Below are 27,405 nucleotides of genomic sequence, written 5' to 3' on the forward strand. Positions count from 1 at the left end.
CATGCCTCTGAACTGTTCTGAACTGTGTTACAATAAGGCTCGAAGGCCTATTTATAATGGAAAACCTTTCACATCCCAAAACCTAACCCTAGAAGATGAAACGCCAAATTGTGGGCCCCGTTTGGGTAAATTGGTACATCAATTTCCCGGGGTCGTAACTTTGGCATACGATCTCTGTTTGACACGTACGATAGCTCGTTAGAAAGATCTATCCGAGTACTACCACTTTGGGAAGCAACATGGTTGCCCTAGATTTCCCAAAAAATGTCGTTTGGGGCCTCAAAACGGCTCCAGAAGTTCAGAACCCAAAAAACTGCTAAAAATAGTAAACTGCTACAATTTAGGAAATTGAAAAAGCTGAAAGAGACAGTTGTGGGGCTCCAAATGGGATAGGTGGGTGGCCACCAAAATCCACCTGGATCATTCCTCCCCCCTTAGGAAGCAATGGTCCCCATTGCGTTGAGTTCCTCCCTGAGATGAGGAAGCTTCTGCTGAGCTGGGTCTCTGGTGAGTTGTTCTGCAATCTCTGATCTGTCCAGAAATGGTGGGAAGCATGGTTGACGACGGTCCACATTGAACACTCGGTGCAAGCCAAGGAATGGAGGAATGCTGTGCTTCGAATCATTTTTGACTGTAGCCTTGGTACTGGTGTAAGGACAATGTCAGAGTGGTCTGAGTTTCTGATGGGTCCTGGTAAGGCGTTCTCTCTGCAGATGTAACCAAAATTTGTCGCCCACCTGAAACTTGTGTGGTACCCCTGTGGGTGAGGAGAAGTTGTTCCTGTGTTCTATCATGACTGTATCCCTTTGCTGCTGCTGCTACGTGGAGGAACCCTTTGCAGGGGTCATGGATGTAGCAACGATCTTCCCCTTACTTTGGGAGTGAACCAGACAGATGAATTTCCTAGTCTGGGAGATGAGCTTGCTGCCTTTCTTAGTAGTGATCAAAGAGGTGGCAGTAGGTGGGGCTACCTCTGGTATCTTGTATAATATTCAAAGAAATAATGACAGCACAAGGCCTTGACTCATACACAACATGTCGCCTCCACAAGTATGGTTGGCCTAATAATACATCACAAACATCCAGAGGTGTAACATCACACAATACCTCGTCTGTGAAGGGCTTGATGCTGTAGGGAAGGCGGCACTGCTGGCGAACTTTGAGATCTCGTCCTTCATGAAGCCACCCGATACTGTACGGCTGTGGGTGTGGTGTAGTCGGTAGGCCCAACCACTTCACGACCTCTGCTGAAATAAGGTTCTTTTGGCTGCCACTGTCGACAATGAATTGCAGCAGCGAACCCTTCATCCACATCTGTGAGTGGAAAAGACGCTCCCTTTCTCTAGATTTTTGGGCTCATTTTTCTGGATCTTAGCAGTGGCAAAAGTGGCGCTGGGATCCGCATCAATGATTTGCTTCCCTTTTCCATTCCCCTTGTCGGGTTTTGGCTCAGGGTCGGAACATGCATCTGATTCAGAAGCCTTCAACTCGGCCACCAGCGATTGCTTGGTCGGACACTCACTTGTGTTATGAGTGGGACTCTTTGGAACTCACACCACTTCCCTGTGTCCTTCTTTAGCTTCATGGTGTTGTTATTTTCTTGCGGCTTCGACGGGTTGTTTTGGGTCACCCCACCTTGGCTTTGTCCTTTGGGCTTCGGATTTGCAGATCCAAAGTCTCGCTTCTTCTGTTTGAACTTTTGCTCGATTTTGACAGCGTATCGGTATGCTGTGCTGAGTGAGGAGATGTTCAAGAACCCCATCTCTTCCTGGATGTATCTATGTAGGCAGCCGCGGTATTTGAGTACCAAATGCAGCTCAGAATATTTGATACCCAACTGTGTGCGAAGGGTATGAAAAATGTTTGTGAACTCTGACACATCTTGGTCTCATCCCTGAGGCAGTGTGGTCCATTTGATGTATTTGTCCTCATAGCTTCCGACAGGGTAGTACTGCTCCTTGATGGCATCCCGGAAGTCATTCCAAGTGGGTGCGGCTGAAAATAGTGAGCCTGTACTTCCATCCTTCTGCTCGCAGTAGGTTTCCCACTAGTCCTTGACGTGGGGGGTTGCTTTGAGAAGAGCGAAAACAATCTTTTCCCGACTTGAAAATTCGTGAACAGAAAAATACCCATCTAGCAGATTTAACCATTTATCTACAGCATCTGCGTCTATTTGACCCTCGAAGATGGGGATTTCAAAATTAACTTGTACCTTAAACGGTGTGGCATTTCCAGAGTAGCTGTTGGAAGCCGATGCATCGCCTCTGGGTAGTCGTTGAAGGATCTGCGCAAAGCTATCCATCATCGCGTTCCTTTGCCGCTCGAGCGCTTCTTTGAGCAAGATTTTGATAGGATCTCCTGCCCCTTCGTCTTTCTTCTCATCCGCCATGGGAGGCCGTCGGGATTTGCGAGGCTGGTCTTGCAAAGGTTCGACCAGTTCAAGCCCTAACTCCTTATATCCTGACCTCGTTGGGGACATGCAAATAAAAACAGAGAAAGAGCAGACCGCTCTGATACCACTGATATGGATTTAAACAGGAACGCAACAAATTACAGAGATAACCATAAAGACAGATATGCAGCGGAAATAACACTTCATTTCATTATTGTAAAATACTGAAATATGCTTACAAACAGAAATGGAAATAAACCAGCTAGGGCGATGGTAGCTTATCTCTGAGAAGAGATGTGGTGGCTACATGCCTCTGAACTGTTCTGAACTGTGTTACAATGAGGCTCAAAGGCCTATTTATAATGGAAAACCCTTCACATCCCAAAACCTAACCCTAGAAGATGAAACACCAAATTGTGGGCCCTGTTTGGGTAAATTGGTACATCAATTTCCCGGGGTCGTAAATTTGGCATACGATCTCCGTTTGACGCGTACGATAGCTCGTTAGAAAGATCTATCTGAGTACTACCACTTTAGGAGGCAACATGGACCATGTTGCCCTAGATTTCCCAAAAAACATCGTTTAGGGCCTCAAAACGGCTCCGGAAGTTTAGGACCTGAAAAACTGCTAAAAATAGTAAACTGCTACAATTTAGGAAATTGAAAAAGCTGAAAGAGACAGTTGTGGGGCTCCAAATGGGATAGGTCAGTGGCCACCAACATCCACCTAGATCACTATGTCATGGTCTTAGTACTCATCAATTGAAGATCTAGAAGAAGAATTTCGATCGGGTTTTCCTCTCAAGAGGTGAGAGGTTTTGGCCCTGGCTGAGAAGCCTACATACCGTGTCACTTGTCTTTTATTGTGCATATTGGTAATTGCCTTAATGAAAAGAACACAATAATAACATAATGAAGAAAATACTATAAGCTAAGAAGTAAAAGAATATCACAATAAATTATCAAGCACAAACATATTTTAACTATTCATGCCCTAGATTTCTCAACATGGTATTAGAGCTTAGGTGATGAAGTCAGAAAGGGGCATTTAAAAGAAAGTTGACACACAAGACATCAAGCATCGAAGAAGGATCATAGAAGATTCAAGGGCTACCTAAGGCAAGATATTCAAAACCCTATATCAAAGAAATCTACACCAACAAGAGCCTTGAAATCATCTACAAGGAGGAAGCAAGCAGAAATACCGAAACCCTATAAGCAATCCAAAAAACATACATCACCAAAGAAGTGGAAGCTCTTCAAATCTAAGGAAGGTTGGATCAAAAGGAAATATTCTCTCTATTGAGGCAAGGATCTCACTTGAAAGAGATCATCTGAAGAACTAAGTTCATCATCAAGTTGAGGATCCTATCTTCTCAAGTAAGTACCTTTTATTATGATCTAATCTAGTGAAAATGACTTCATGTTTAAAGGAGAACCAAATGTTGGTTGGGATATAAAACTGCCTTGCATGGAAAAGAAGGATATAAATAGTCCTCAAAGTAAATGAATTCATTATTAATGTTCATGGAAATGTCTCCAACCCATCCGAAGAACAAGCATTATATGAATACATGGAAAGGGATCTCAAGCCTCAAAATAATCTAAAGGAGTTTATCAAAGATCCACTCATTTCCTATGTAGATAAGATGGAGACATATAAAGAAATATATGATAAACTGATAGAACTTTTCTCTAAGAGCATGATAGAAAAGAACATAACACTTATATATGATCTATATAAATTGAAGGTGTCAAAGGATGAAGGGATATCATCGTGTCTTTCAAAAGCATCTCAAATAAAAGGACAATTGCAAGATCTAGGAGAGATGGTATCTGATAAAGAAATAATCTTCATTATTCTAAATGCATTGACTGATGAGCAAGGTAACCTCATATCTACTGGTGAAGAGGAAGCTATCCCATTCATTAGATTATGGTCTCCTTGCAAGGCAGAAGAAGACAAGTTGAAGAAAGAAAGTAACAAGAACTCAGATAGAAGGGATCAGTCAATGCCAAGAAGAAAAGGGAAATTTGTAAAGTTTGATCCTCCAAAACAAAATAAGAAGAACATGGCTAAGGAAAGATGCTATGGTTGTCAGAAACTGGGGCATTATAGAAGAAATTTTCCTAAACACAAGAGGGACAGGGAAGAATCCCATATTAAGGAAGTGAAAGAACCTGAGACAAAGAAGCGTAAGAAGGAAGAAGCAAAAATATATCTACTATGATTGAGATGATATTATTCACTAGAAGGTAATTTTAACTTGTAATTTATAGATAGGAAACAATATAAATAAGATAGGATGCAACATATTAGAAAATAACATTCTGACAGAAGAATTAGAAGTAAGAGCTTGCGACATGAATAGAAGAAATAATGTCTGAAATAAATCCTATTTACAAAGAATGGGAGCTCTTGTAAACCTCATTGAAACCTCATAAAAATAAGTAGAGGTCATCATCGACTGGGATAATCATACAATAGTCAATAAGGAAACATCTGCTGAGTAGGGATATGAAATATCCTCAAAAGTTTCTCTGATGAAATCCTCATCGAAGGATTCACCGATCTAAAAAGGAAGCAAGAGTTTCATTAGGTATTCAAAATCGTGGGATTCAAGAAATGATGGTGTGATAACATAACAAGAAAACATAAAATTATTTCGTGCAAATGAAGCTACTACAGGAAGTCTAGATGACCGAACAAAAATGAGGTATGTATGCTTACATAGATTATTTTTAAAGTCATGTCATATGGTTGCAGATAATATGGATCAATATTTCAATTTTGGGAAATATGATCAAGAGAAGAAGAAATTCCTGCCTCGGAAGATTGCAGAAAGTCATAAGTCACACTAGATGAAATCAACATAATATGTTCTCATATGAATCATGAGGAAGCTGACTACAATTAAGGAACTCTGATTGGAAGCTCTTGGGAATGAAGTGTGAAAAGAGAGGAAGATATTATTATAATATGCAAAAAAAGTAGAATTCAATATCCAAATACCAAGAATATTTGACTAGAATATCTCTTGAAAGATATGAAGACTTTGATGGAAGTCAGAAAAAGATAGAGACCCTTGACAATGATTTTTTTTGAAGAATGTGTCAATATATATACGAGATGTTGATAACTACAGGAAGATGTCATGATGAAAGACCATAACAAAGGTAATGTTTGATTTAAAGTGTTCATTTATTATTTTTGAACTAATATTTGGACGAGCTTATGTAGGACTGCTAAACGGAAATCTTTGGATGACTTCCAAGTGTACCATGTAGAAGGATGTAATGTCCTTCCGAAAATATGTCATGGAAGCAGAATGACATGAAGTAAAGCCAACTGGAAAATCTGATGGATCACTTTCTGATGAGTTGAGGACATGACTAACTCATGGATAAAAGTGATGGATGATCTATGCCCTATGAAGAAGTCCCTGAAAGGTGAAGACTCCTTGATGAAGAAGAAATTCATGACATCGAAGGAAGGAGCTCTTTAAGTAACTGGTTGTTCCAGGATCTCCACACGAGGAGCTGTTCTAGTTCCCTAGTTAAGAGGGAGCCTGTAAATAAGTTTCCTACTTGGAAGAAACTTGGAAATTCCTATGCAATAAGCTTAGTTACATTCCTTTATGATAGGAATGAGTATATTCCTTTATTGGAATATGTCCTCCCGATGTGAGAGGGAGATATAGACATGTTGTTTCGGTCTTCACCTGGGAAGACAAAATGGAGGATTGTGTAATCATTTGGCATTCGATACTCTTTGGGACGAGATAGGGCATCTCATGGAAGAGTAGCCATGGAGGACCAATATTCTTTGATAACTGAGGAGTCCAAGAGAAGAATAGTCCTCATGGAACATATCTTAAGAGAACCTAGGTGGGGTATGTTCTGAGAGAGACAATGATGATGGTGTCTATAAATAATTGGTCTTGCCAGCGTTGAGCTCAGACCTTGTGGAGATATGGAGCTGTTAGTCAAGGCCTTGCTATATAAAAATGCTGGTGTTAGAGCCTAGATTTGCCTGAGGCTGAAAAGACAAGGTTCTAGGTCCACATCAAACCACGCTCAGCCTCGTAGCTAGCCCTACGAGGACAGGAGAGGGCTTTCTCCGGGTCGATCTCGGCAAAAGACAAGAGATGGGGCTCGAGATGACTGATTTAGCAACTAATTTTAGGCTAGGTATTAGGCGCAAAGGATTTGATTTGAGTTTTTGAGGGTTTTGTGTTGGAAACAAGGAAAGGCAAATTGGGCTTGGGGATGAGGCACAATTTTTGCAGAGTTCTGATTGGGGCAAGGAAGGCAATAGTTTTGATGCTTTAAAGTGAGTGAGATGGATAGATCAGACTGGTGAGGAGATAAGGAGAGCAAGAAAGTCTCAAGAATTCTCCTTAAACAGATGAAAACATGGAAATTTAAACAAATTCAAAGGCAGAGCATAACAACTAATGGATTCTACCTTAATCACTCATTTGTTCAAATTCAGAAGAAAAGAGAGGAAAATGATACACATAACACTAATGAACTTACAATTACTTAGAGAAGCACACCAACAAAACATAAATCCACATGGATCCCAAACAGTGCTGCATAACCTTGGTCTTTCCTTAGCCAAAAATGTAGAGATAGAATGTACAATGATATGCCAAAGCAATCCCAAGTGTCCAAACCTGAAAATGACTTAGGAATTACATGATATAGACTGCCCAACCCATTCCCTTGCCTCTAGGGGTCGAGCTCATCATTCTAGGAGCTGTTTCAACCAATTCTAAACAAAGTAGTAAAATCTAGGCAATCAAAACAACTTGCCTCTATAAGGTAGGAAACTGATTCATTCAGTAAATTTTCACTTTTTAGTGAATGAATCCTATAGAACAAGTAAATAAGTGCCCAAATTACATCAAGTTAGATCAAAAATTACATCACAAAGCAAAACTAGTCAAACTGGCCGAATTTCTGAGCTGGAAGGTGAAAAATTGAGCAAAAATCCCCTGTGCACCGCACCATTTTGAGACTAAGTTTGAGGCACTTTCTGAAGTCCAAATTGAGCCCAAGTGTGCTTGTTGGAAAGCCCTGCATGTCTACTTTCTAACCCAAGTGGAATTTTTGAATTTGGTGCCCATTTTCCCCTCCAAAACCTCAATCTCCAAAGACTGCTTCCTGTGTGTGAAATTAGGGGCATAGAGGTCATTTTTAGGGTGTTTTTGACCTCTTGAGGACTCAAAACTTTCCCAAAATTCTTGGCCATGCACCAGAAGTCATGATTTTTCATGAAAAATCCAAAAATATAATTTTTTTTGCATTTGGAGCCTCCTATCATAAGCGCGCGCGACGTGGCGCGGCGCACAGGGAGAAAAACCCTATTTTTTGTACAAAAATTTGCAAAAATACCAAAAATGCCCCAAATTTTTTGAAATTTGTTCTGGAGCTTCTTCATTAAGTGTTATGCTGGGCTAAAGAGGCTTCGGCCAATATCTAAATATGATCAAGCTCCCTTTTCCTCTTTTGCTTCCTTATTGCCTTCCTCAATTTTGCCTTTAAATGCCTGATTCGTGCCTTGCAGACCTTGTTCCGTGCCATGTAGTGAAAAGCCATGTGTCTCAGAAAAGCATGGTATTTTTTGGCCTTGTCCAATAGCCTCTCTAAGTGCATGTTAACTCTCTCGAGATTGGCCTCCCGATCCTCATTAATCTCTTGCTCCAATGACGTGAGCTCAATTCTTCTCCTTTGTGCAGCCTGGCGATTCTTGCGAATGTTTTGTAGCTCCATGATTGCTTGCTGATCCTTAAGCTGTTTGTTCCTCTGCTCCAAGTACTTCATGGTCCACTTAGCTCTCTCCAATTCAAGGGATAAGGCTTGGATCTCTGTTTGCTGTTCCTGGATGATCTCCCTAAGCTTGGCACTTTGTGGGCTCGTATATGTATCATCATCATGAATGAGAATGAAGTCAGTCTCTCTTTCACCTGAAGGCCCCTCATCCTGCATTGGCCTCTTTTCTTTGTCCTGTACCTATGACGTTGATGGAGGAAGCGAGGTCCCTTCCACCCCGGATGGAGATAACACTCGCTTTGCCGCTGCAAACAAATGTCTGGTGCCTCTCTGATATGTGATGAATACCGGCACACTAGCGGTCTCATGGCGCTCATACTGATGAGAAGGTTCACCTTCATGCTTAACCTCTGATAATCCCTGTGAAGCTCTGAAGAAGTCACGAGAGATGAAATCATCCCAAGTGATGCCCTGTACTCCAAGCTGATGAACCACCAAAATCTTAATAAGAGAAAAATGATAGACACTGTTAAGTTGTTGCTGAGGGGTTTTGTGCTGCATAAAGGTGGTCATCCTCTCTATGTTCCGGCAAATGAAATACGGAATGTTCATCATCCGTACCCTGGTGAAATGCATGAGCAACCTGATGTGATAAGCATAGAGACGAGAGAACCGTCCCTCACAGCTGAAATATTTCATGATCAACTTCATTAGTGGAGCATATTCATCTTTCAGATATCGGAATGGGAACACTCTCTTGAGCTGCCTCAAGAAACTGGTTTTAATGTATGGCTCATAATGCTGCCGGTCAATCTTCTGTTTCTTGTGCCATGGTTCACCAATGTTTGGTATACCGGTTGCTAATGAGACAGATTCTGGTGTAAGTGTGAAGGTAACACCAACCAAGATAGCTTGATCTCCAAGCAAGTGCAACACGAAAAGACGAGCCAACTCATGATGAAATTGGACACTAGCCACCTTTTGACAAAACTCATAACATGACTGATGCTGAAAACAAAACATGGCAAGAGGGCAGGCCTGCAATTGTGTAAGGGTGGTTGGTTCTAACCTAACATGTCTGCCACCTTTGTGAGGCCTCCGGGGTGCCTGTTCTTCCAAGGGTGAGTCACTTTGGGTTTCCACTTCATAGTTCGATGAATGCTCAGATGCCATGACTGCTGTACAAAATACCTTGAAGAAAAGATGCTGCTGTATATGAACTGTGCTTGGACTGCTCTTTAATGATGTATGAAACTGCTGTGTTGTAATGCAATATAGTTGGATTCTGCCACCAAGGGGAAAAAAAATGCAACAAGGGAATGTTAGGAAGGGGAAAACAGTAAGGGATTAGGGAATATTAGAATAAATTTTATTAGGGAAAGGAGGGGGTTTGAGGGGTTTTATGTATAGGGTTAGGAGATTTTTATAAGGGCTAGGGTTTTAGGGTTTTGGGATTTGAATGTAGGAAAGAAAATGTAGGATTGATGAGCTTAGGTGGGGGGGGGGGGGTAGGAAATGATGAAACAAGGGAGAAATGGGGAAGGAGGAGAGTCCTTGGTGACAAATCAAAGATTTAATAACCCACAACAATATTCCTTTGAAGGCACTTTAGATGTAAGGTTTGGATTTTTGTTTCAACCATTATCACCCATAAACCACCATCACTTATCACAAAATTTGATGCAACATCAAGAAGAAGGCTCTACCTGGAAAATCCACGCAAGGAATGAGCAACTTGGAGAAATTTCAAGCAAATTCGGGCTGTGGACTGTATGCGCCGCGCCAAGAACCTAGTGCACCGCGTGCTCCCAGTGCGTTGTGCCCGTTCAGAATAACACTGGACAATTTCTTCCAGTGCGTTGCGTCGGCTAGTTGCGAGCAATTTCACCCCAAAACACGCACTTGCTCACCCAATTCACTTTGAAATGCTTCTCTTTGACCTTGGCATGAAGAATGACATTGATATTCATGGAAAAACCTTTATAAAGACATTGATTTGATTTTTGGTTCTTCAAAACCCATTTTTGTACTGTTTTGAAATTGACACTTTTTGACAATTAATACAAATTTGTCTTTCTGTTTCCTCCTTGATTTTTTTTTGGTTGAAATGATGAAATTCTTGGCAATTTTTTGCAGGAATAGCTGACATGGAATTTGGCAAAGGAGACCAGGGCTGCGCCTGAAGATTTGAAAAACCGAAAACTTTGAAAATTATTACAAAAGGACCAAATGTTTGACTTTTCTTCAAAATAGAGTTTTGAAGAAGAGTCATAATCCATCCATATGATGATGAAAATATTTAAATGAAAACTTTGAAAGAACCTCCCTCTGGCCTGCTGACTTTATTGGACATTATGAAGACACATTTTGTGAAACCCTAGACCTAGTGACTGAAAATAACTCTTGCTGGTCAAAAGACATGAAAACTAGATTTTGATGAACAGACCTGAGCCAGCAGTGCAAAGCATGAGGGCGATGAATGAAAAAATCCCTTCCGACAGAGTTTATGGCATGCCCCCTAGCGGAATGCAACTGAGTGAAACGAGCGAGACACCTAAAAATGAAATGCAAAAAGAGTTTTGATCTCTGACGGAGGGATGACCAGACCGACTCTAACAGCTGGTTGATATGATGCTATACAAATGAGTTACAAATCCAAATTCTTCTTATGAGTGATTCTTCAGATTGAGAAAGCCCAAGTACCATTATGAATACCTCCCTAGATAAGAGGGAGTGTTGAAAAGTCTAACTAGGTTTGGTGTTCATAATGACATGTAATTATGATTTTATGTAATGAGATGTAAAGAAGAAAAATGAAATTACTATATTGACTTGCTTCAGGGGTTTAATGAGCAAGGGATTTTGTTTTCGAGTCAAGACTCCCATTGAGAGTCTTTATTATTTATTTTTCATCTAGTCATAAAATTTTAGAGTCATTTTCATGTAATGAAGTCATGTTACACTTTGTAAAAGAGTTAATCTTGTCTATGTAAAGTATCCTCCAAGACCTTGTCATCTATCCTCTTCAAGTCGGCCCACAATAATGAAGGAACATGCTAGAAGAAGTCGGCCTAACGTCCAACAATCATGTTGGCCTAAAAGACATGAGAAGAAGTGTATATATGGCCTAACTCGATCTCACTTGAATACACACGTTCAACAAAAAAATCGACTAGCAATTTAGAGAACAAGTGTGAAGTAAAGTCTAGAAAAAGAAGTGAGAAGAAGGTATAACGAAGGAGATTCTTCTGGGTATTGCGAAGTAGGTTTTCTTCTGGGATCACCGAAGAGAGGTTTCTTATGGGGCAACATAGTTTCTTCTGGGCAAGAGAAGTTTCTTCCGGGGCAACAAAGTTTCTTCTTGGGAAAGTGAAGTTTCTTTTGGGGCAGAAAGAGAAAGATTATTTTGGGAGACCGAGATCTAGAGACCAAGCTTCTCTATAGAAGACCAGTGAAATCCTAGAGACTGGGATTCTCTAGAGGAAGTCGAGAAGAAGCAGTGTGAAGGATAGAGACCGAGATTCTCTAGAAGGAGTCGAGGAGAGCAGTTTGAGATCAAGAGAAAGGAAGAGGTAGAGAATCAAAGTTAGTGACAAGGTTCTTGGGAGGATACTAGAGTCAAGGGTATGTGTCATGGTCTTGGTACTTATCAATTTAAGATCTAGAAGAATAATTCTGATTGGGTTTTCCTCTCAATAGGTGAGAGGTTTTGGCCTTGGTTGAGAAGCCTACATACTGTGTCACTTGTCTTTTATTGTGCATATTGGTAATTGTCTTGATGAAAAGAACACAACAATAACATAACGAATAAAATAATATAAGCTAAGAAGTAAAAGTATATCACAAGAAATTATCAAGAAGAGAAATCTTTTAACTATTCATGCCATAGATTTCTCAACACCTAGCAGGAAGGTGACGACTGTGCCTCGGGAGGGCGCACCCACTGGCGGTATAACGATCCCCTGGAAGGGAGGGGGCTGATTCCCTGGCAGGCAAGGGGGAAATTCTTAGAATCGACCCCCTGGCAGGTAGGGGGCTAATTCTCAGTATTAAACCCCTTCATGTCAGGGGGCCGCTATACCCTATGTGGGCGTGCCTAATGGAACAACGGCCCCCTAGAAGGCAGGGGGCCAATTCTGAGAATTGGGCCTTGGAAGGCAAGGGGTCAATTCTCATAATCGACCCCTTGACAGGCAGGGGGCTGATTCTCAGAATCAACCCCATGGCTTCCAGGGGAGTGCTGTGCCTTGGATGGGTGCGCTTGCCTCGGGAGGGCATGCCCACTGGCGGCATCACGATCCCTTGGGATGGAGGGGGCCGATTCCTTGGCAGGAAAGGGGGAAATTCTTAGAATCGACCCCCTGGCAGGTAGGGGGCTGATTCTCAGTATTAAACCCCTTCATGTCAGGGGGCCGCCGTGCCCTAGGTGGGTGCGCCTGAAGGAACAACGGCCCCCTGGAAGGTAGGGGGCCAATTCTGATAATTGGGCCTTGGAAGGCAAGGGGTCGATTCTCATAATCGACCCCCTAACAGGCAAGGGGCTGATTCTCAGAATCAACCCCATGGCTTCCAGGGGAGCGATGTGCCTTGGATGGGTGCGCCTGTCTGTGGAACAATAGGCGAGCATGCCCACAACTAGGCCTGCTGCGCCCAATAGAAACACAATGACCCCTTGCCTGCCAAGGGGCCGTCGGGCGAGCTTAGCCCATGTGATTTTTTTTTTTTGAAAAAGAATCTATATTTCATAAACTAAATGTTAAAAAAAGTAAATTAATGGAATGGGTTTTTTGTTGGGTATCCTGGATGAACATAACATCCCAATTGACACGTAACTACTAGTAATCGTATGGGGTTTTAAGACCTGCACTCAATGGGATTTGAACTTAAGTATATCTAGTTTCAAAAATTTCCTAAATTTCAAATTAATAAATTGAGCTGCCCCCTAAGATAAAGAAAAATAATGATTTGTTGGCATATAACAAACTATTTTCCCCAAATTCCTTGTTGAATGGTTGAAGTAGAAGGAAAATTAACCTTTGAAATGCGACAATCTCCCGTTGAATGTGTTGTCGATGACAATGTAGTTGTTCCACAAAATTGCTCCAAGATTTTTAACAAAACTTCGAGAAGTATTGATGTGATGTGGAGAACTGTGATAACAAAATTATTATATAACGAAAAATATGGAATTGTTTTATTGCTTCTTGAGTGTGGTATTAAAAATAAATTAGAAAAATTTAATATATAGTTAATATTATGACATGACACTAATTTATGTTACACGTGGGATAAAATATATAATAAAAATTAAAAAAAATTCAATTGTCTAGTAAATGTTATATTTTATTTTTATTTTTATCTTTATTTATTTTTATTTTTATTTATTTATTTTTATTTATTTATTTTTTTGAATAAGACTAATTCTATTAAGAGAAGACATATGGTACAAACAGAGCTTTCATAGAAGCGAAGCTGAAGAGCAAGGGAGCCGGAAATGATATGTTATTAACCTCGGTCCCAAAGAGTAACCACGACCTAAGAAAAATATGACAGAGAGGACAGAAAGAACGAGCTGGACTAGGGAGTCTACCCAGCATGGGCAGAATCTTCCAATCTACATTTTTTACCTTTCTTTTTACTGACTTTGACCCAACCATTTTGATCTGGCTGGGCCAGAACTACTTGCAGACTGTTCTGTGCTAAAGGAGGAGACTCCTTGTCTGAATAAGAAGGTGAAGACTCATGATAACGTTTCTGCGAGAACAGAGGCGCAGAAGGATCCTCAGCGCGGGCTGAGGGCAAGTCCTTCGGTTGCTCCACCTTTTCCTCTTCCACTTCATTGTCCTCCTCATCAGAGCTAGAGGACTCTATGTCATCCATAGGGTGCATATCACAAGGTTTCCAACTCTTGGATTTGGATTTACGAGTGAAATTATTCTTTTTGTCGAAGAATGATGCACATGTGTTCTGGAGATGCCCTGTCTGATGGCAATGGCGACACCTGAAGGCTGTGTTCTCATAGTCCAAAGTTTGCGTCCAATGGAAGTCCTCGACTTTGAGGATGATCTGATCTGGCAACCCTTTACTAATGTCTATTTCTGCACAAATTCCGCCAAAGGTATATATTCCTTTCTCCGCCCTTGAGGTATCTATAGCCAGGAAGCGGCCTAGGGTGTCCCCGATTCCTTGAAAGACAACAAAATGCCATATATGCGCAGGGAGATTTGGAAGCCTGACCCAGATAGGAAGCTTGGAGATGACCGCAGTGGAGGGGTCAAAGTTTGGGAACCAGGGGGAGAGGAAGAGTCCAACTGATCCCCAGAACCAGGGGCCTCCTGTTAAGGCTTTCTGGTAATCTTCGTTGAAGGCAAAGGCTACAATAAAGAAGCCTTTCAAGCAGAGGAAGACTTTGCAGTTGTTGGTCCAATTGGAATGGATCCACTGGTATAGATCAGCAGTGCGGGGCCATAGCCCATTAAATCTGCAGATGAGGGCTATTTATGCAAATGTCTGGTATTGATCATCCAGAGATGGATGAGAGATTTCAATGGCAAGGGTTTCCTTCATTTTGTCCACCAAGAAATATTTGGGAGCCTCGGCAGATTGGGTAGACTTCTTGGCAGGCTGTGCATGTACTACATCTTTATAGGAAAAACCTTTGGAGGTAGAGGATTTCCCAACTGCACCTCCCCTTAGTCAAAGTGATAGGATCACTGTGGCATTTCTTTCAATATTATAAAAGGAAAGAGGCTGATTGTTATCAAGCTGCTTACCTGCAAAGAGGAGCCGCAGAAGGGAGGAAGGGATCCCTAGCCTCTGTTCGAGTATCTTTGAGAGATGGCGCACTGTGAAAGACGGCTGAACCCCAAGGAGCAGGGTTTTTCCAGTCAGAAGAATTATTTGAATCTAAAAATTCGCTTGCTGGAGATGAATAGGATCTCGGCTACCTGAATGAAGAGTCGAGGTTGAAACAGTGAGATTGCGGTCGGATCGTTTGATTGCTCCGTAGCCATGGCTGCCCACCGCGAAGATATCGGCGCCATGCCTGTCCCCTGCTTCGCACAGGACGTTTCTGGCGTTGCCCACCACCATCTCTGATTCAAACTCGCGAATGGATCTACTCTGGCATAATCCTTTGGCGTGATCCAGGGTTCTGATCCTGAATCTCTTCAGATCCAGTTCCCCAGTCGGCAAGACATCCGCCGCGCCAGGGCCTGCCAAGCGCAGAACGCTGGTTGCAATGGAGCGAGCGTGGACCAGGTATGTTTTGAAGGGCGGATCTGCAGGGGAGGGAGCTACCAGATACTCCAGAACCCATTGTAGCGCGTTGCCGCTCTGCTGCAATCTGTAAGAGGAAGAAAAAGAAGGCATTAGGGCTGTCAACCCTCCAAACCCTAGAGCCATTGCAGAGCTCAGTCCAAAAATCGCCGTTGTCGCTAACTGTAACCACCAGGCTTGAAGTTACCTTCTCTAGTAAATGTTATATAATTTAAGTAAAATATTTAGTTTAATTTTGAAGGAATGCATTAAACGAAAATTGTGTGGAAAATTTGAATGGAAATTAGGGTCAAAATTTTCAAGAGAAAATTTTAGTTGAAAATTTTCAAATATAGTAGAAGAAAATTTTGGAGGGAAATACTTTAAACATAATTTTTTGAGGGAAAATTTTCAGCGAAATTTTTTGGGGGCAAACTTTGGAGGGAAATTTTCATTCTTAAGCCATATATTGTCATCAGGAGAGAGTGCATTTATATCATTCAATATCTTCTGTTTGAAAATCATGGATTCTTTTGATAGCGAAATTTCTCTTTGTGAAGCATCAACATCTTTGTCGTGTAACAACTTTATTCATATTGATGAATATAACGAAAATTATTTCACTATGAATAGAGAGTCAAATCTTCCACTTAGTCCTAATCCTAAGGACTATGAGAGAAACACTGACGAAGGGTAGGATGAATAATTTCAAATAAATAGAGAGTCACATTTTCCACTTAGTCCTAATCCTATGGACTATGAGAGCAACAATGATGAAGGTCAGGATGAAGAATTTCCAATAAATCGAGTCACATTTTCCACTTAATCCTAATCCTAAGGACTATGAGAGCAGTAGTGACGAAGGGAAGGATGAAGAATTTCCAGTAAATAGAGAGTCACATTTTCCACTTAGTCCTAATCCTAAGGACTATGAGAGCGACAGTGACGAAGGGCAGGATGAAGAATTTTCAGTAAATAGAGAGTCACATTTTCCACTTAGTCCTAATCCTAAGGACTATGAGAGTAACAATGACGAAGGGTAGGATGAAGAATTTCTAGTAAATAAAGAGTCACATTTTCCACGTAGTCCTAATCCTAAGGACTATGAGAGAAACACTGACAAAGCACAGGATGAAGAATTTCCAGTAAATAGAGAGTCAAATTTTCCACTTAGTCCTAATTCTAAGGACTATGAGGGTAGAACTGATGAAGGGCAGGATGAAGATGATGACTAATATCCTCCAAATTAGTATTTCAAAAACACAGATGATGGTAGTGAAAAATATTCTACATTTTAAGGATGATATATTTTTCAAAAAATGATGGTGATGAATTTCCTAACTATGTTCAAAATGATCACAGTGAGGATAATATTCCTCCTAATGATGATGAAAATTCTTATACAGATGATGATGAAATGATGGAGATGTTGCCAAAAAATATTGTATCTAGGAGTAGGAGTAGACCTTTTCGTATCAATCCAAGATGTTCTAGTTATACAAGGGGTAGAGCAGAAGATCACACGAGAATAATTTCTATCAGTGATCTCATTTCAAGTGAATGTTGTTAAAATGATTTCTTAAAACATATGGATTTCAAGTTTTCATTGGAGAAATTGAAGAGATATTTTTCAATGAATAAAAGCATGCAAAATTCATATTTACTGGGGTGCATGCAATCTACATTTTCAGGTTATGATTATCATATTGGGTCTTTATTTCTGTATAGGAAGGCTTTCAAAATGTTTCATTAAATTGGTAATTTTCTTCTGTCAAGAATCCAAGAAAATTTGGAAAAAGATCCCACATTTTATTCAGAAGTACATCATAAACGAAAGTTTGAGCCATTAACAAATACTACAATGTCATGGATGCAAGACTTTTTTTTTCGAAGTCTAGAGAGTGTATGCCAAATAGAAACACAATACATATTCCAGATAATTTCTCAAGACGAGAAATATACAACTTATACAAAGAATATGCAGAAGGTGTTTAAAGAAATGATCGTTTTATTACATATCAATATTTTTTGAAGATATGGAGGAAAGAATTCAACAATGTCTATATTTCTAAGAAGACAAGGATGGGGGTTTGCAATACATGTGCTTATTTTAAATAAAGAAGGGATAAATGTCAAGGGGTAGGAAGAGGTAAGCATTCATAAAATTATTTTTTAAAATTGTATAGTCATCAACTATGAAATTGTATTTATTAATAACTTTCTTTTATGTTATGTGTAGATTCCATTGTCAAAGCACTTCAAGAGCATTTCAAACAACAAAAAAGTGAAAGGAAAAAGTTGTACAAGCATCGAAATAAGTGTTAAATAATCCAAATAAATTATCGGGTTTGACAATTGATGGTGTGGACCAGAAGAAACCACTTCTACCACATTTTGTTCGCACACCTAAAAATTTACAGGAGGAAAATTTTATTCAGTTTCACTTGGTCGGTTGTATGGTCTTCAATGGGAAAATGTTGCCAAGGGTTTACTTCACAACTCAAAATATTCATAATGATGCAAATATGACAATAACCATAATTCATGATGACCTTTCTCATTGGTATGGTAATATTTCTGAAGTTTTTTATCTACAATTGGACAACACTTCTCATGAAAAAAAATGAAATTGTTTTTGGATATCTAAACATGTTTGTTGAATTGATATTTTTTCAGAAGATAAAGGTTAGTTTCCTTCTTGTTGGGAACACTCATGATCATATTGATTAGATGTTCAATCATTTTTCAGTAACATTGAGCAGGAAGGATGTTGGGAGTTTTCCATCATCAATTGAATGTATCAAGAAATCATACACGCTGTTATCACCCAAAAATTCTCAAAACATCATTGTGTCAACTCTGCTTTTGGTCATGATTTCAAGGAGGTCTACAAGTCATTTTATGTTTTAATGGGTAGGTGATGGGGTAAGAGTCTCAAAAGTCTCATTTTCATATCCAAATAAAGTTTAACAACCTTATTCCATGTCTTAGAAGTCTCACATTCTGTTTAGAAACTCATATCTTAAACCATTTTGAAAATTTTTGGAATTAGCCCCAAAACCACGTTTTCATAGCGCAGACAGTGTAAAAGGTCTATTTTGCGCTACGAAAACGCTGCTCTTTTTGTAGCGCTTTTCCCCGAAAATACTAAGCGTGCTACGAAAGCACAAATTCGTAGGCAGTCTTGTCAAAACATCAATTCATTCAAATTCCGTTAATTTTTCATTATTAGGTATCAGCTAGGAGTCAGTTCTTAAGCATGCAATGATCCAAATCCATCATTTCAAATGCAGGGGTCATCATGATAGGTAATTTCAAATTCAAAAGGGCTGGCTGGTTTCTTATTGCAGTTTGCATACAAACACTCAAACATACCATTTTCGAATGATAATCTTATGGTAATCTCTTACCAAAGCTTCTCTCATCTACGATTCAAGAGAGGCTAACCACCATAGGCAAATGAGGCTGATAAATAGAAATTCAAGCGAGGCTGACCACCATAAGCAAACGAGGCTGATAAACAAAAATTCAAGCGAGGCTGATTTGTTAAGGAATTCAGAGGCAAAGATGACAGAAGAAAGGAAAAATCACAGGTCTGGTCATTGTTTAAGAATAGAGCCTGAAAGCACCGAGGTCTTAGTTAGAGATAAATCAATAATGGAAGCATTAAAGAAAACCACATGTTGGAAATTTTGTGAAATATTGCAGGGAGGACACACTCAGGTGAAAAAGGAGTTTGATCTACATTTCACTGGTTCAAACACAAAGGTTGGAATCCTAAACTTGCAAATTACACCTGAGATCATAACTTTGGTGACAGAGATTCCTAGGGGGCAAGATATATGGTTAGAAAAACTTCAGATTCGACATGGAACCATGTAAAGTGTTTCTAAAGCCAGAGTTTGCAGAAACAGACTTAACCAAGGCAGTTCCCAGGAATTACATCAAAGACAACTATGCCAACTTGCTCTTCAACATTCAACATTATTTTACCTGTGAAGGAAAATATCAAAAGGTTTATTCATATCATTTTAAACTCTTGTTTCATTTCACTGGTATGATTTCTTTAGATTTGCCTTACTTCCTGTATCGAAGTGTAGCTAAGATGGCAGATAAAGTATAGTTGAAATCTCAAGGATGTGAAACTTCCCTGTTTCATCATGGTGTAATTAAACTGATAGTTTTACATGAAATCAAAAGGATCAACAAAGATTGGTCTTCATTTATGTTTTTATGTGACTTTGGGGCATAAAAACAAGGTGTAGAAATTAGCCCTAGGGTTAAAGGAACACCATTAGCAGAAACCAACAAGTCTATAATGTCCAGGGAAAATAGGTATGTTAAGATGAAACCTAGGAAGTAGGTGAAAGAGAAAGTAAGAAAAACACCAATAGTCATTCTTGAAACTCCTAAATCTACAAAGGAAAAGATATTTGAGGTTAAAGGAATGACACAAGAATAGTCAACCAACAAACCAGTTCAAAGGAGATTGAATAGAAGTCAAATTGCAAAGGAGAAAGGTAAAACAATGATCTCGGGAGAAGGTTCAAGCTTGAAGGGTGATTTAAATGATATTTTAAAAGCCATTGATATTGCAGAATCTGCTTTGGTACAGGCAGATGTGATAAAATTTGATCAAGGAAAGTCAAAGAAAATGAAACCCTCCAAGAAATTGGAATTTCAGGATGTTGTTACAGCATTTGTTTTCAAACCCAGAAAACCCTTAACCAGGCAATCCAAGAAGATGAAAGAGTCCAATATTGAGCTGGAGAGAACAGAAGAATCCTCTACTATTCAAGAAGAGTTGATAGACTTTCCGTCTCCAAGACTTGAAGGTGACAAAAACACAGTTCCTGTCACTCAAACAGAAAAATTCAGTTACGAGGTTATGGAAGAAAGGTTAAAAGCTGCTAACAATGAAATTACTAGACTAAGAGTGAGAGCAAGAGGGCATGTTGCTGAAAGGATAGATTTCAAAGGGATGAAGGCTCGTTGGGAAGCTGAAAATGTTTCCAAACCAGAAATAGTAAACAATGAAACTTAGTACTACACCTGGACTTTTCCTGCAATCAAATAAGCAAGATTTGTAAGGAGGATTAATGCTCAGCTGAGAGCTACAAACAGGAGATTGAAGAGACAAATTGAAGACCTAGAAATACAATTAACCAAATATGAAAAAGGGTCTATAGCAATAATGAAACAGGGTGATGAAAAAGGGCAGTGAAGGATATATCTTAAAAACGTTTTGGCACATAAAAAGAGTTTTCGACATATAAAAGGAAGGACAACTGTGAAGAAGAACATATTATAAGGGTAAGTGGTTTTGATTTTTGGCTAATCATATCAGTCTTCATGGAATTTTTAAAAACTTCCAAACTACAGATTTTTGAAGGCTGTGTTGAAAAAGAGCATACACAACAGTTTCGTAGCGTGCTACGAAACTGCGGAAGATGATCATTTAGCACTTATGGATGTTTTCCGGAGGTAAGGCATGATTAGTTCCAAATTTTGAAGTTGTTGGTAGAAATGGGATCATATATGAAGTTTCAGATGGCAGTGGTGTAGAAAGAAAACTTCCGAGAATTATTTCATAAGTGATGTAAAGGCTGTGCTACGAAAACATAGTATTTTCATAGCACAGTAATGTTTCATTATTTCCTCCATATATTCAAGTTTCCTTTTTGCACAGGTGGAAAATGATGTTTTAATGGATTAATAATGCATGCCACATGTACACTAGCAAAACTGCTCAAAGATAAGCATAAAAGATTAAGGGCCTTAAAAGGAGGAACTCTGTCTCCTAGTTTTTAGGACAGTTAGGTCATGATTCAGCAGGTTTTGTAACAGCACTGTGGACATCATCAAGATCGAAGAAATGGGTTGGTAGCTGATTAAAGAATGTATTGAAGTCATAGATAAGGTTTTTAAAATCATGTTTTAGGAGTTTCACTCCTATTTGTATTAGGACTCTTAATGACAGTTAGTTGACAAGTTGTAATTAAGTAGTTTGTTTTATGAATAGATAGGTGTCAAAGTTAGGAATTTGAATTCCTCCAAAGATGGATCATAGTATCCAATGTTGTAAAACTCTATATAAAGCTTGAGAATCGAATTCCTCAGGGTTGCTAATTTCATTAGCAAAAGAAAGTTGTGTTATTGTAAGAAACTGTGGTTTTTCAAACATAATATAGAGATCAGTTTGACTACTCAAGATTCACAAGGAGTTTATGTGTTTGATGTTCTTATGGCCTTTTACAATTACTTGTTTGCAATAGTATGAGCTTGTGATACTTAGAATTCATTGGAAAATGCTCTAACTTCCTTCACATGCTTGTAGACTGTGTTGATTCACTGTGTTACTGTTTTATTTACAAACCTAAACTCTAAGTGCCTTGACTTCCATGTTTTTTTGATCATGTTGTTTTGTTGAAGACTATATTGAATCCATAGCCCAATAGATGTTTGCTAATCTTTGATTCAACCAATCAACCAGTTATACATTTGTCCATTTTGTTCCTAGAGTTAGCCATCTAATCATTAATAAAAAATCTTAAACCTACTGAGAGAGCCCTCTCAGGTTGAGGAGGCTAAGCCTCAACCAAAAGATTGGTTTGAAAGAGTTACTTAGAGTCTACTTGATCAGTAGCCTATTAGGGTCAGATTTTGTGATAACATCTTGGTGCGTCTGCCGGGAGCCTAAAGATTACTCATTCCTGAAATCAAGAAGCTTAACTTCTGAAGGTAGCAGGAGCTCAGAAAGCTGTTCAAGGCTGCATCTACCTTGGCGACTCCACACATCAAATAGCATATTGGAAGGTGACTCCATTGCTAGAAGATCAGTAGCTTGGTGAAGTTTTAAGATGAGTGCCACGCAAGAATGAATTCTAGGTATGCCCCTGTGAATCGATCTCATATCCCTGGTTTTCCAAATCCTATGCCAAAGGTTGAATGTTAGATGATCTTCCAATATTCAAAGATGAAAAGAAAGACAATGCTGCTCTTCATTTGGTTAGGTTCCATATGCATTTACACAGTCTTAAGGTTCAGTTCCCTGAAGATTGTCTCATGAAGATGTTTATCACCACTTTAGAAGGAAAACCATGGTCTTGGTATAAAATCTTGGAAAATGGTTCATTATATTCTCTTGCTGATTTCCATGATGTATTCTATGAGATGTATAAAGAGTGTCATCCCTCATTGCTGGTCAAAGATTGTTGTAAACATTCTATGAGTTTTATTCAATATTTGGAGGATTGTTATGAGATGATGAATTCATGGATGAAGAAATTTTATAGGCTCTTCATAACAATACATTTCAACACCAAGAAGAAAAGATAACATCCCATAAAATGCAACATGAAAATCAGTAGGGATTTACTTATGAAAACTATGTTACATCCTCTGAGATTAATGTAAAGATGCAACAAACTTGTCAGTATTTTGATCATAAAGAGTATGAAAATCATTGCAAACACCAAGAATAAACACTGGAAGATAGCTTTTAAAACCCTTAGGCAGAGGAAAGGGTTGATTTTTTATGTCATACTTTGCAGCAACTTACATCAAAGAATGATCATAATAATGAGGAAAATTACATTGTTTGTGGGAATCATTCAGAAAAGCAGTTGGATAGCATATCAAAGGAATCTTGTGTGGTTGAGAATCAGTTGTATGAAGATATAGAATGTTATGATGATCATCAAACTAACCATGTCCTCTTTGACCCTATAACTGAATACATGGCAAAGCTTTGCACACCAATATTTCATTTTCATTTGCATTATGAAGATCAGATACATTATAAGTTGATTTGGTCATCTCACTATCATGGTTATTTTGAGGTTGAATGCAGTCAAGAGCCTCAAATATCAGAAAAGAAAATTGATTGGCTTTATTGGAAATATCATGTTGCTTGACCTAAAGTGGAAATTGCAACTGATAGGGTAGGTAGGAATGTGAAAATAAGCTCAGGGTAGGTTGGCTGAGCATTTTTAGTAGGTGCAGTTTTAGTCCTTCTTGCCGAAATCTTTAAAGCTTGGGGAGCAGATTGGGCAAAATTTTAGAGTTTTATTATAAAGGATGGGTAGTAGCATTGGAGCTACCGGTTCTTAGTGTACCACTGGGGCACACTATCCCTAGTGGAGCCAGTATTATCACCCAAAAATTCTCAAAACATAATTGTGTCAACTTTGCTGTTGGTCATGATTTCAAGGAGGTCTACAAGTCATTTTATGTTTTAATGGGTAGGTGATGGGGTAAGAGTCTCAAAAGTCTCATTTTCATATCCAAATAAAGTTTAACAACCTTATTCCATGTCTTAGAAGTCTCAAATTCTGTTTAGAAACTAATATCTTAAACCAACTTGAAATTTTTTGGAATTAGCCTCGAAACCACTTTTTTGTAGCGCAGACAGTGTAAAAGGTAAGTTTTGCGCGACGAAAATGCTGCTCTTTTCATAGTACTTTTCCCTGAAAAAACTAAGCGCGCTATGAAAGCACAAATTCGTAGGCAGTCTTATCAAAACATCAATTCATTCAAATTCCGTTAATTTTTCACTATTAGGTATCAACTAGGAGTCAGTTCTTAAGCATGCAACCATCCAAATCCATCATTTCAAATGTAGGGGTCATCATGATAGGTAATTTGAAATTCAAAAGGGTTGGATGGTTTCTTATTGCAGTTTTCATGCAAACACTCAAATAGACCGTTTTTGAATGATAAGCTTATGGTAATCTCTTACCAAAGCTTCTCTCATCTACGATTTGAGTGAGGTTGACCACCATAAGCAAGCGAGGTTGATAAACAGAAATTCATGCGAGGATGATTTGTCACAGGAATTCAGAGGCAAAGATGATAGAAGAAAGGAAAAATCAGAGGTTTGGTCATTGTTTAAGAATAGAGCCTGAAAGCACCAAGGTCTTAGTTAGAGATAAATCAGTAATGGAAGCCTTCAAGAAAATAGGATGTTGGAAATTTTGTGAAAAATTGCAGGGAGGACACACTTAGGTGACAAAGGAGTTTTCTCTACATTTCACTGGTTCAAACACAAAGGTTGGAATCCTAAACTTGCAAATTACTCCTGAGATCATAACTTTGGTGATAGAGATTCCTAGGGTGCAAGATATATGGTTCAAAAAACTTCAGATTCGACATGGAACCATGTAAAGTGTTTCTAAAGCCAGAGTTTGCAGAAGCAGACTTAACCAAGGCAGTTCCTAGGAATTACATCAAGGACAGCTATGCCAACTTGCTCTTCAACATTCAATGTTATTTTACCTATGAAGGCATATATCAAAAGGTTTATTCATATCATTTTAAAATCCTGTTGCATTTCATTGGTATGATTTCTTTAGATTTGCCTTACTTCGTGTATCGAAGTGTAGCTAAGATGGCAGATAAAATACTATTGAAATCTCAAGGATGTGAAACTTCCCTATTTCATCATGGTCTAATTAAACTGATAGTTCTACATAAACTCAAAAGGATCAACAAAGATTGGTCTTCTTTTTTGTTTTTATGTGATTTTGGGGCATAAAAACAAGGTGTAGACATTAGCCCTAGGGTTAAAGGAACTCCATCAACAGAAACTAGCAAGTCTGTAATGTCCAGGGCAAAAAGGTATGTTAAGTTGAAACCTAGGAAGCAGGTGAAAGAGCAAGTAAGAAAAAACACCAATAGTCATTCTTGAAACTCCTAAATCTACAAAGGAAAAGATATCTGAGGTTAAAGGAATGACACAAGAACAGTCAACCAAAAAACCAGTTCAAAGGAGATTGAATAGAAGTCAAATTGCAAAGGAGAAAGGTAAAACAGTGATCTAGAGAGAAGTTCAAGCTTGAAGGGTGATTTAAATGATATTTTAAAAGCCATTGATATTTCAGAATCCCCTTTGGTATAGGCAGATGTGATAAAATTTGATCAAGGAAAGTCGAAGAAAATGAAACCCTCCAAGAAATTGAAATTTGAGGATGATGTTTCAACATTTGTTTTCAAACCTAGAGAACCCTTAACCAGGGAATCCAAGAAGATTCAAGAGTCCAATATTGAGCTGGAGAGAACAGAAGAAACCTCTACTATTCAAGAAGAGTTGATAGACTTTCCGTCTCCAAGACTTGAAGGTGACAAAACACAGTTCCTGTCACTCAAACAGAAAAAGCCAGTTACGAGGTTATGGAAGAAAGGTTAAAAGCTGCTAACAATGAAACTACTAGAATAAGAGTGAGAGCAAGAGGGCATGTTGCTGAAAGGACAAATTTCAAAAGGATGAAGGCTCTCTGGGAAGCTGAAAAGGTTTCCAAACCAGAAATAGTAAACAGTGAAACTCAGTACTACACTTGGACTGTTCCTGCAATCAAAGAAGCCAAATTTGTAAGGAGGATTAATTCTCAGCTGAGAGCTACAAACAGGCGATTGAAGAGACAAATTGAAGACCTAGAAATGCAATTAACCAAATCTGGAAAAGGGTCTACAACAATAATGAAACAGGGTGATGAAAAAGGGCAGTGAAGGTTATATCTTAAAACAGTTTTGGCACATAAAAATAGTTTTGGGCATATAAGAGGAAGGACAACTGTTTTTTGGTTAATCATATCAGTCTTCATGGAATTTTGAAAAACTTCCAAACTACAGATTTGTGAAGGCCGTGTTGAAAAATAGCATACACAATAGTTTCGTAGCGTGCTACGAAACTACTGAAGATGATCATTTAGCACTTATAGATGTTTTCCGGAGGTAAGGTCTGATTAGTTCCAACTTTTGAAGTTGCTGGTAGACATGGGATGATATATGGAGTTTTAGATGGTAGTGGTGTAGAAAGAAAACTTCTGAGAATTATTTCATAAGTGATGTTTCATCCTTTCCTCCATATATTTGAGTTTCCTTTTTGCACAGGTGGAAAATGATGTTTTAATGGATTATTGATGCATGCCACATGTACACCAACAAAACTGCTCAAAGATAAGCATAAAAGATTAAGGGCCTTAAAAGGCTAAACTCTGTCTCCTAGTTTTCAGGACAGTTAGGTCATGATTCAGCAGGTTTCATAATAGCACTGTGGACATCATCAAGCTTGAAGACATGGGTTGGCCACTGATTAAAGAATGTATTCAAGTCATAGATAATGTTTTTAAAAGCATGTTTTAGGAGTTTCACTCTTATTTGTATTAGGACTCTTAAAGACAACTAACTGTCAAGTTGTAATTAAGTAGTTTGTTTTATGAATAGATAGGTTTCAAAGTTAGGAATTTGAATTCCTCCAAAGATGGATCATAGTATCCAAGGTTGTAAGACTCTATACAAAGCTTGAGAATTGAATTCCTCAGGGTTGCTAATTTCATTAGCAAAAGAAAGTTGTGTTGTTGTAAGAAACTGTAGTTTTTCAAACATAATATAGAGATCGTTTAACTACTCAAGATTCACAAGGAGTTTATGTGTTTGATGTTCTTATGGCCTTTTACAATTACTTATTTGCAGTAGTATGAGCTTGTGATACTTAGAATTCATTGGAAAATGCTCTAACTTCCTTCACATGCTTGTAGACAGTGTTGGTTCACTGTGTTACTGTTTTATTTACAAACCTAAACTCTAAGTGCCTTGACTTCCATGTTTTGCTGATCATGTTGTTTTGTTGAAGACTATCTTAACTCCATAGCCCAATAGATGTGTGCTAATCTTTGATTCAACCAGTCAACCAGTTATACATTTGTCCATTTTTTCCCTAGAGTTAGTTATCTAATCATTAATAAAAAATCCTAAACCTATTGAGAGAGCCCTCTTAGGTTGAGGAGGCTAACCCTCAAACAAAAGATTGGTTTGAAAGAGTTACTCAGAGTCAACTTGATCAGCAACCTATCAGGGTCAGATTTTCTGATAACATTTTGGTGTGTCTGCAGGAGCCTGAAGATTACTCATTCCCGAAATCAAGAAGCTGAACTTCTGAAGGTAGCAGGAGCTCAGAAAGCTGTTCGAGGCTGCATCTA

The 27,405-nt window shown here is 38.9% G+C and overlaps 1 protein-coding gene across 1 annotated transcript; it reads right to left on the reverse strand.

Annotated features, from left to right (window-relative positions):
• Nucleotides 1–15,076: 15,076 nt before the first annotated feature.
• On the reverse strand, nt 15,077–15,574 carry LOC149228110 (uncharacterized). Its single transcript, XM_089380675.1, has one exon. The coding sequence runs from the start codon at nt 15,572–15,574 to the stop codon at nt 15,077–15,079; it is 498 nt and encodes a 165-aa protein (XP_089236801.1).
• Nucleotides 15,575–27,405: the final 11,831 nt, after the last annotated feature.

This window comes from Pinus tabuliformis, chromosome J (assembly GCF_031772625.1).
Source record: "Pinus tabuliformis cultivar Carrire ecotype Pingquan chromosome J, CPIR1, whole genome shotgun sequence".
Lineage (NCBI taxonomy): Eukaryota > Viridiplantae > Streptophyta > Pinopsida > Pinales > Pinaceae > Pinus > Pinus tabuliformis.

Excerpts from the sequence above, each read along its gene's own strand:
- LOC149228110 (XM_089380675.1), bottom strand. The coding sequence starts at position 15,574 with ATGGCTCTAGGGTTTGGAGGGTTGACAGCCCTAATGCCTTCTTTTTCT.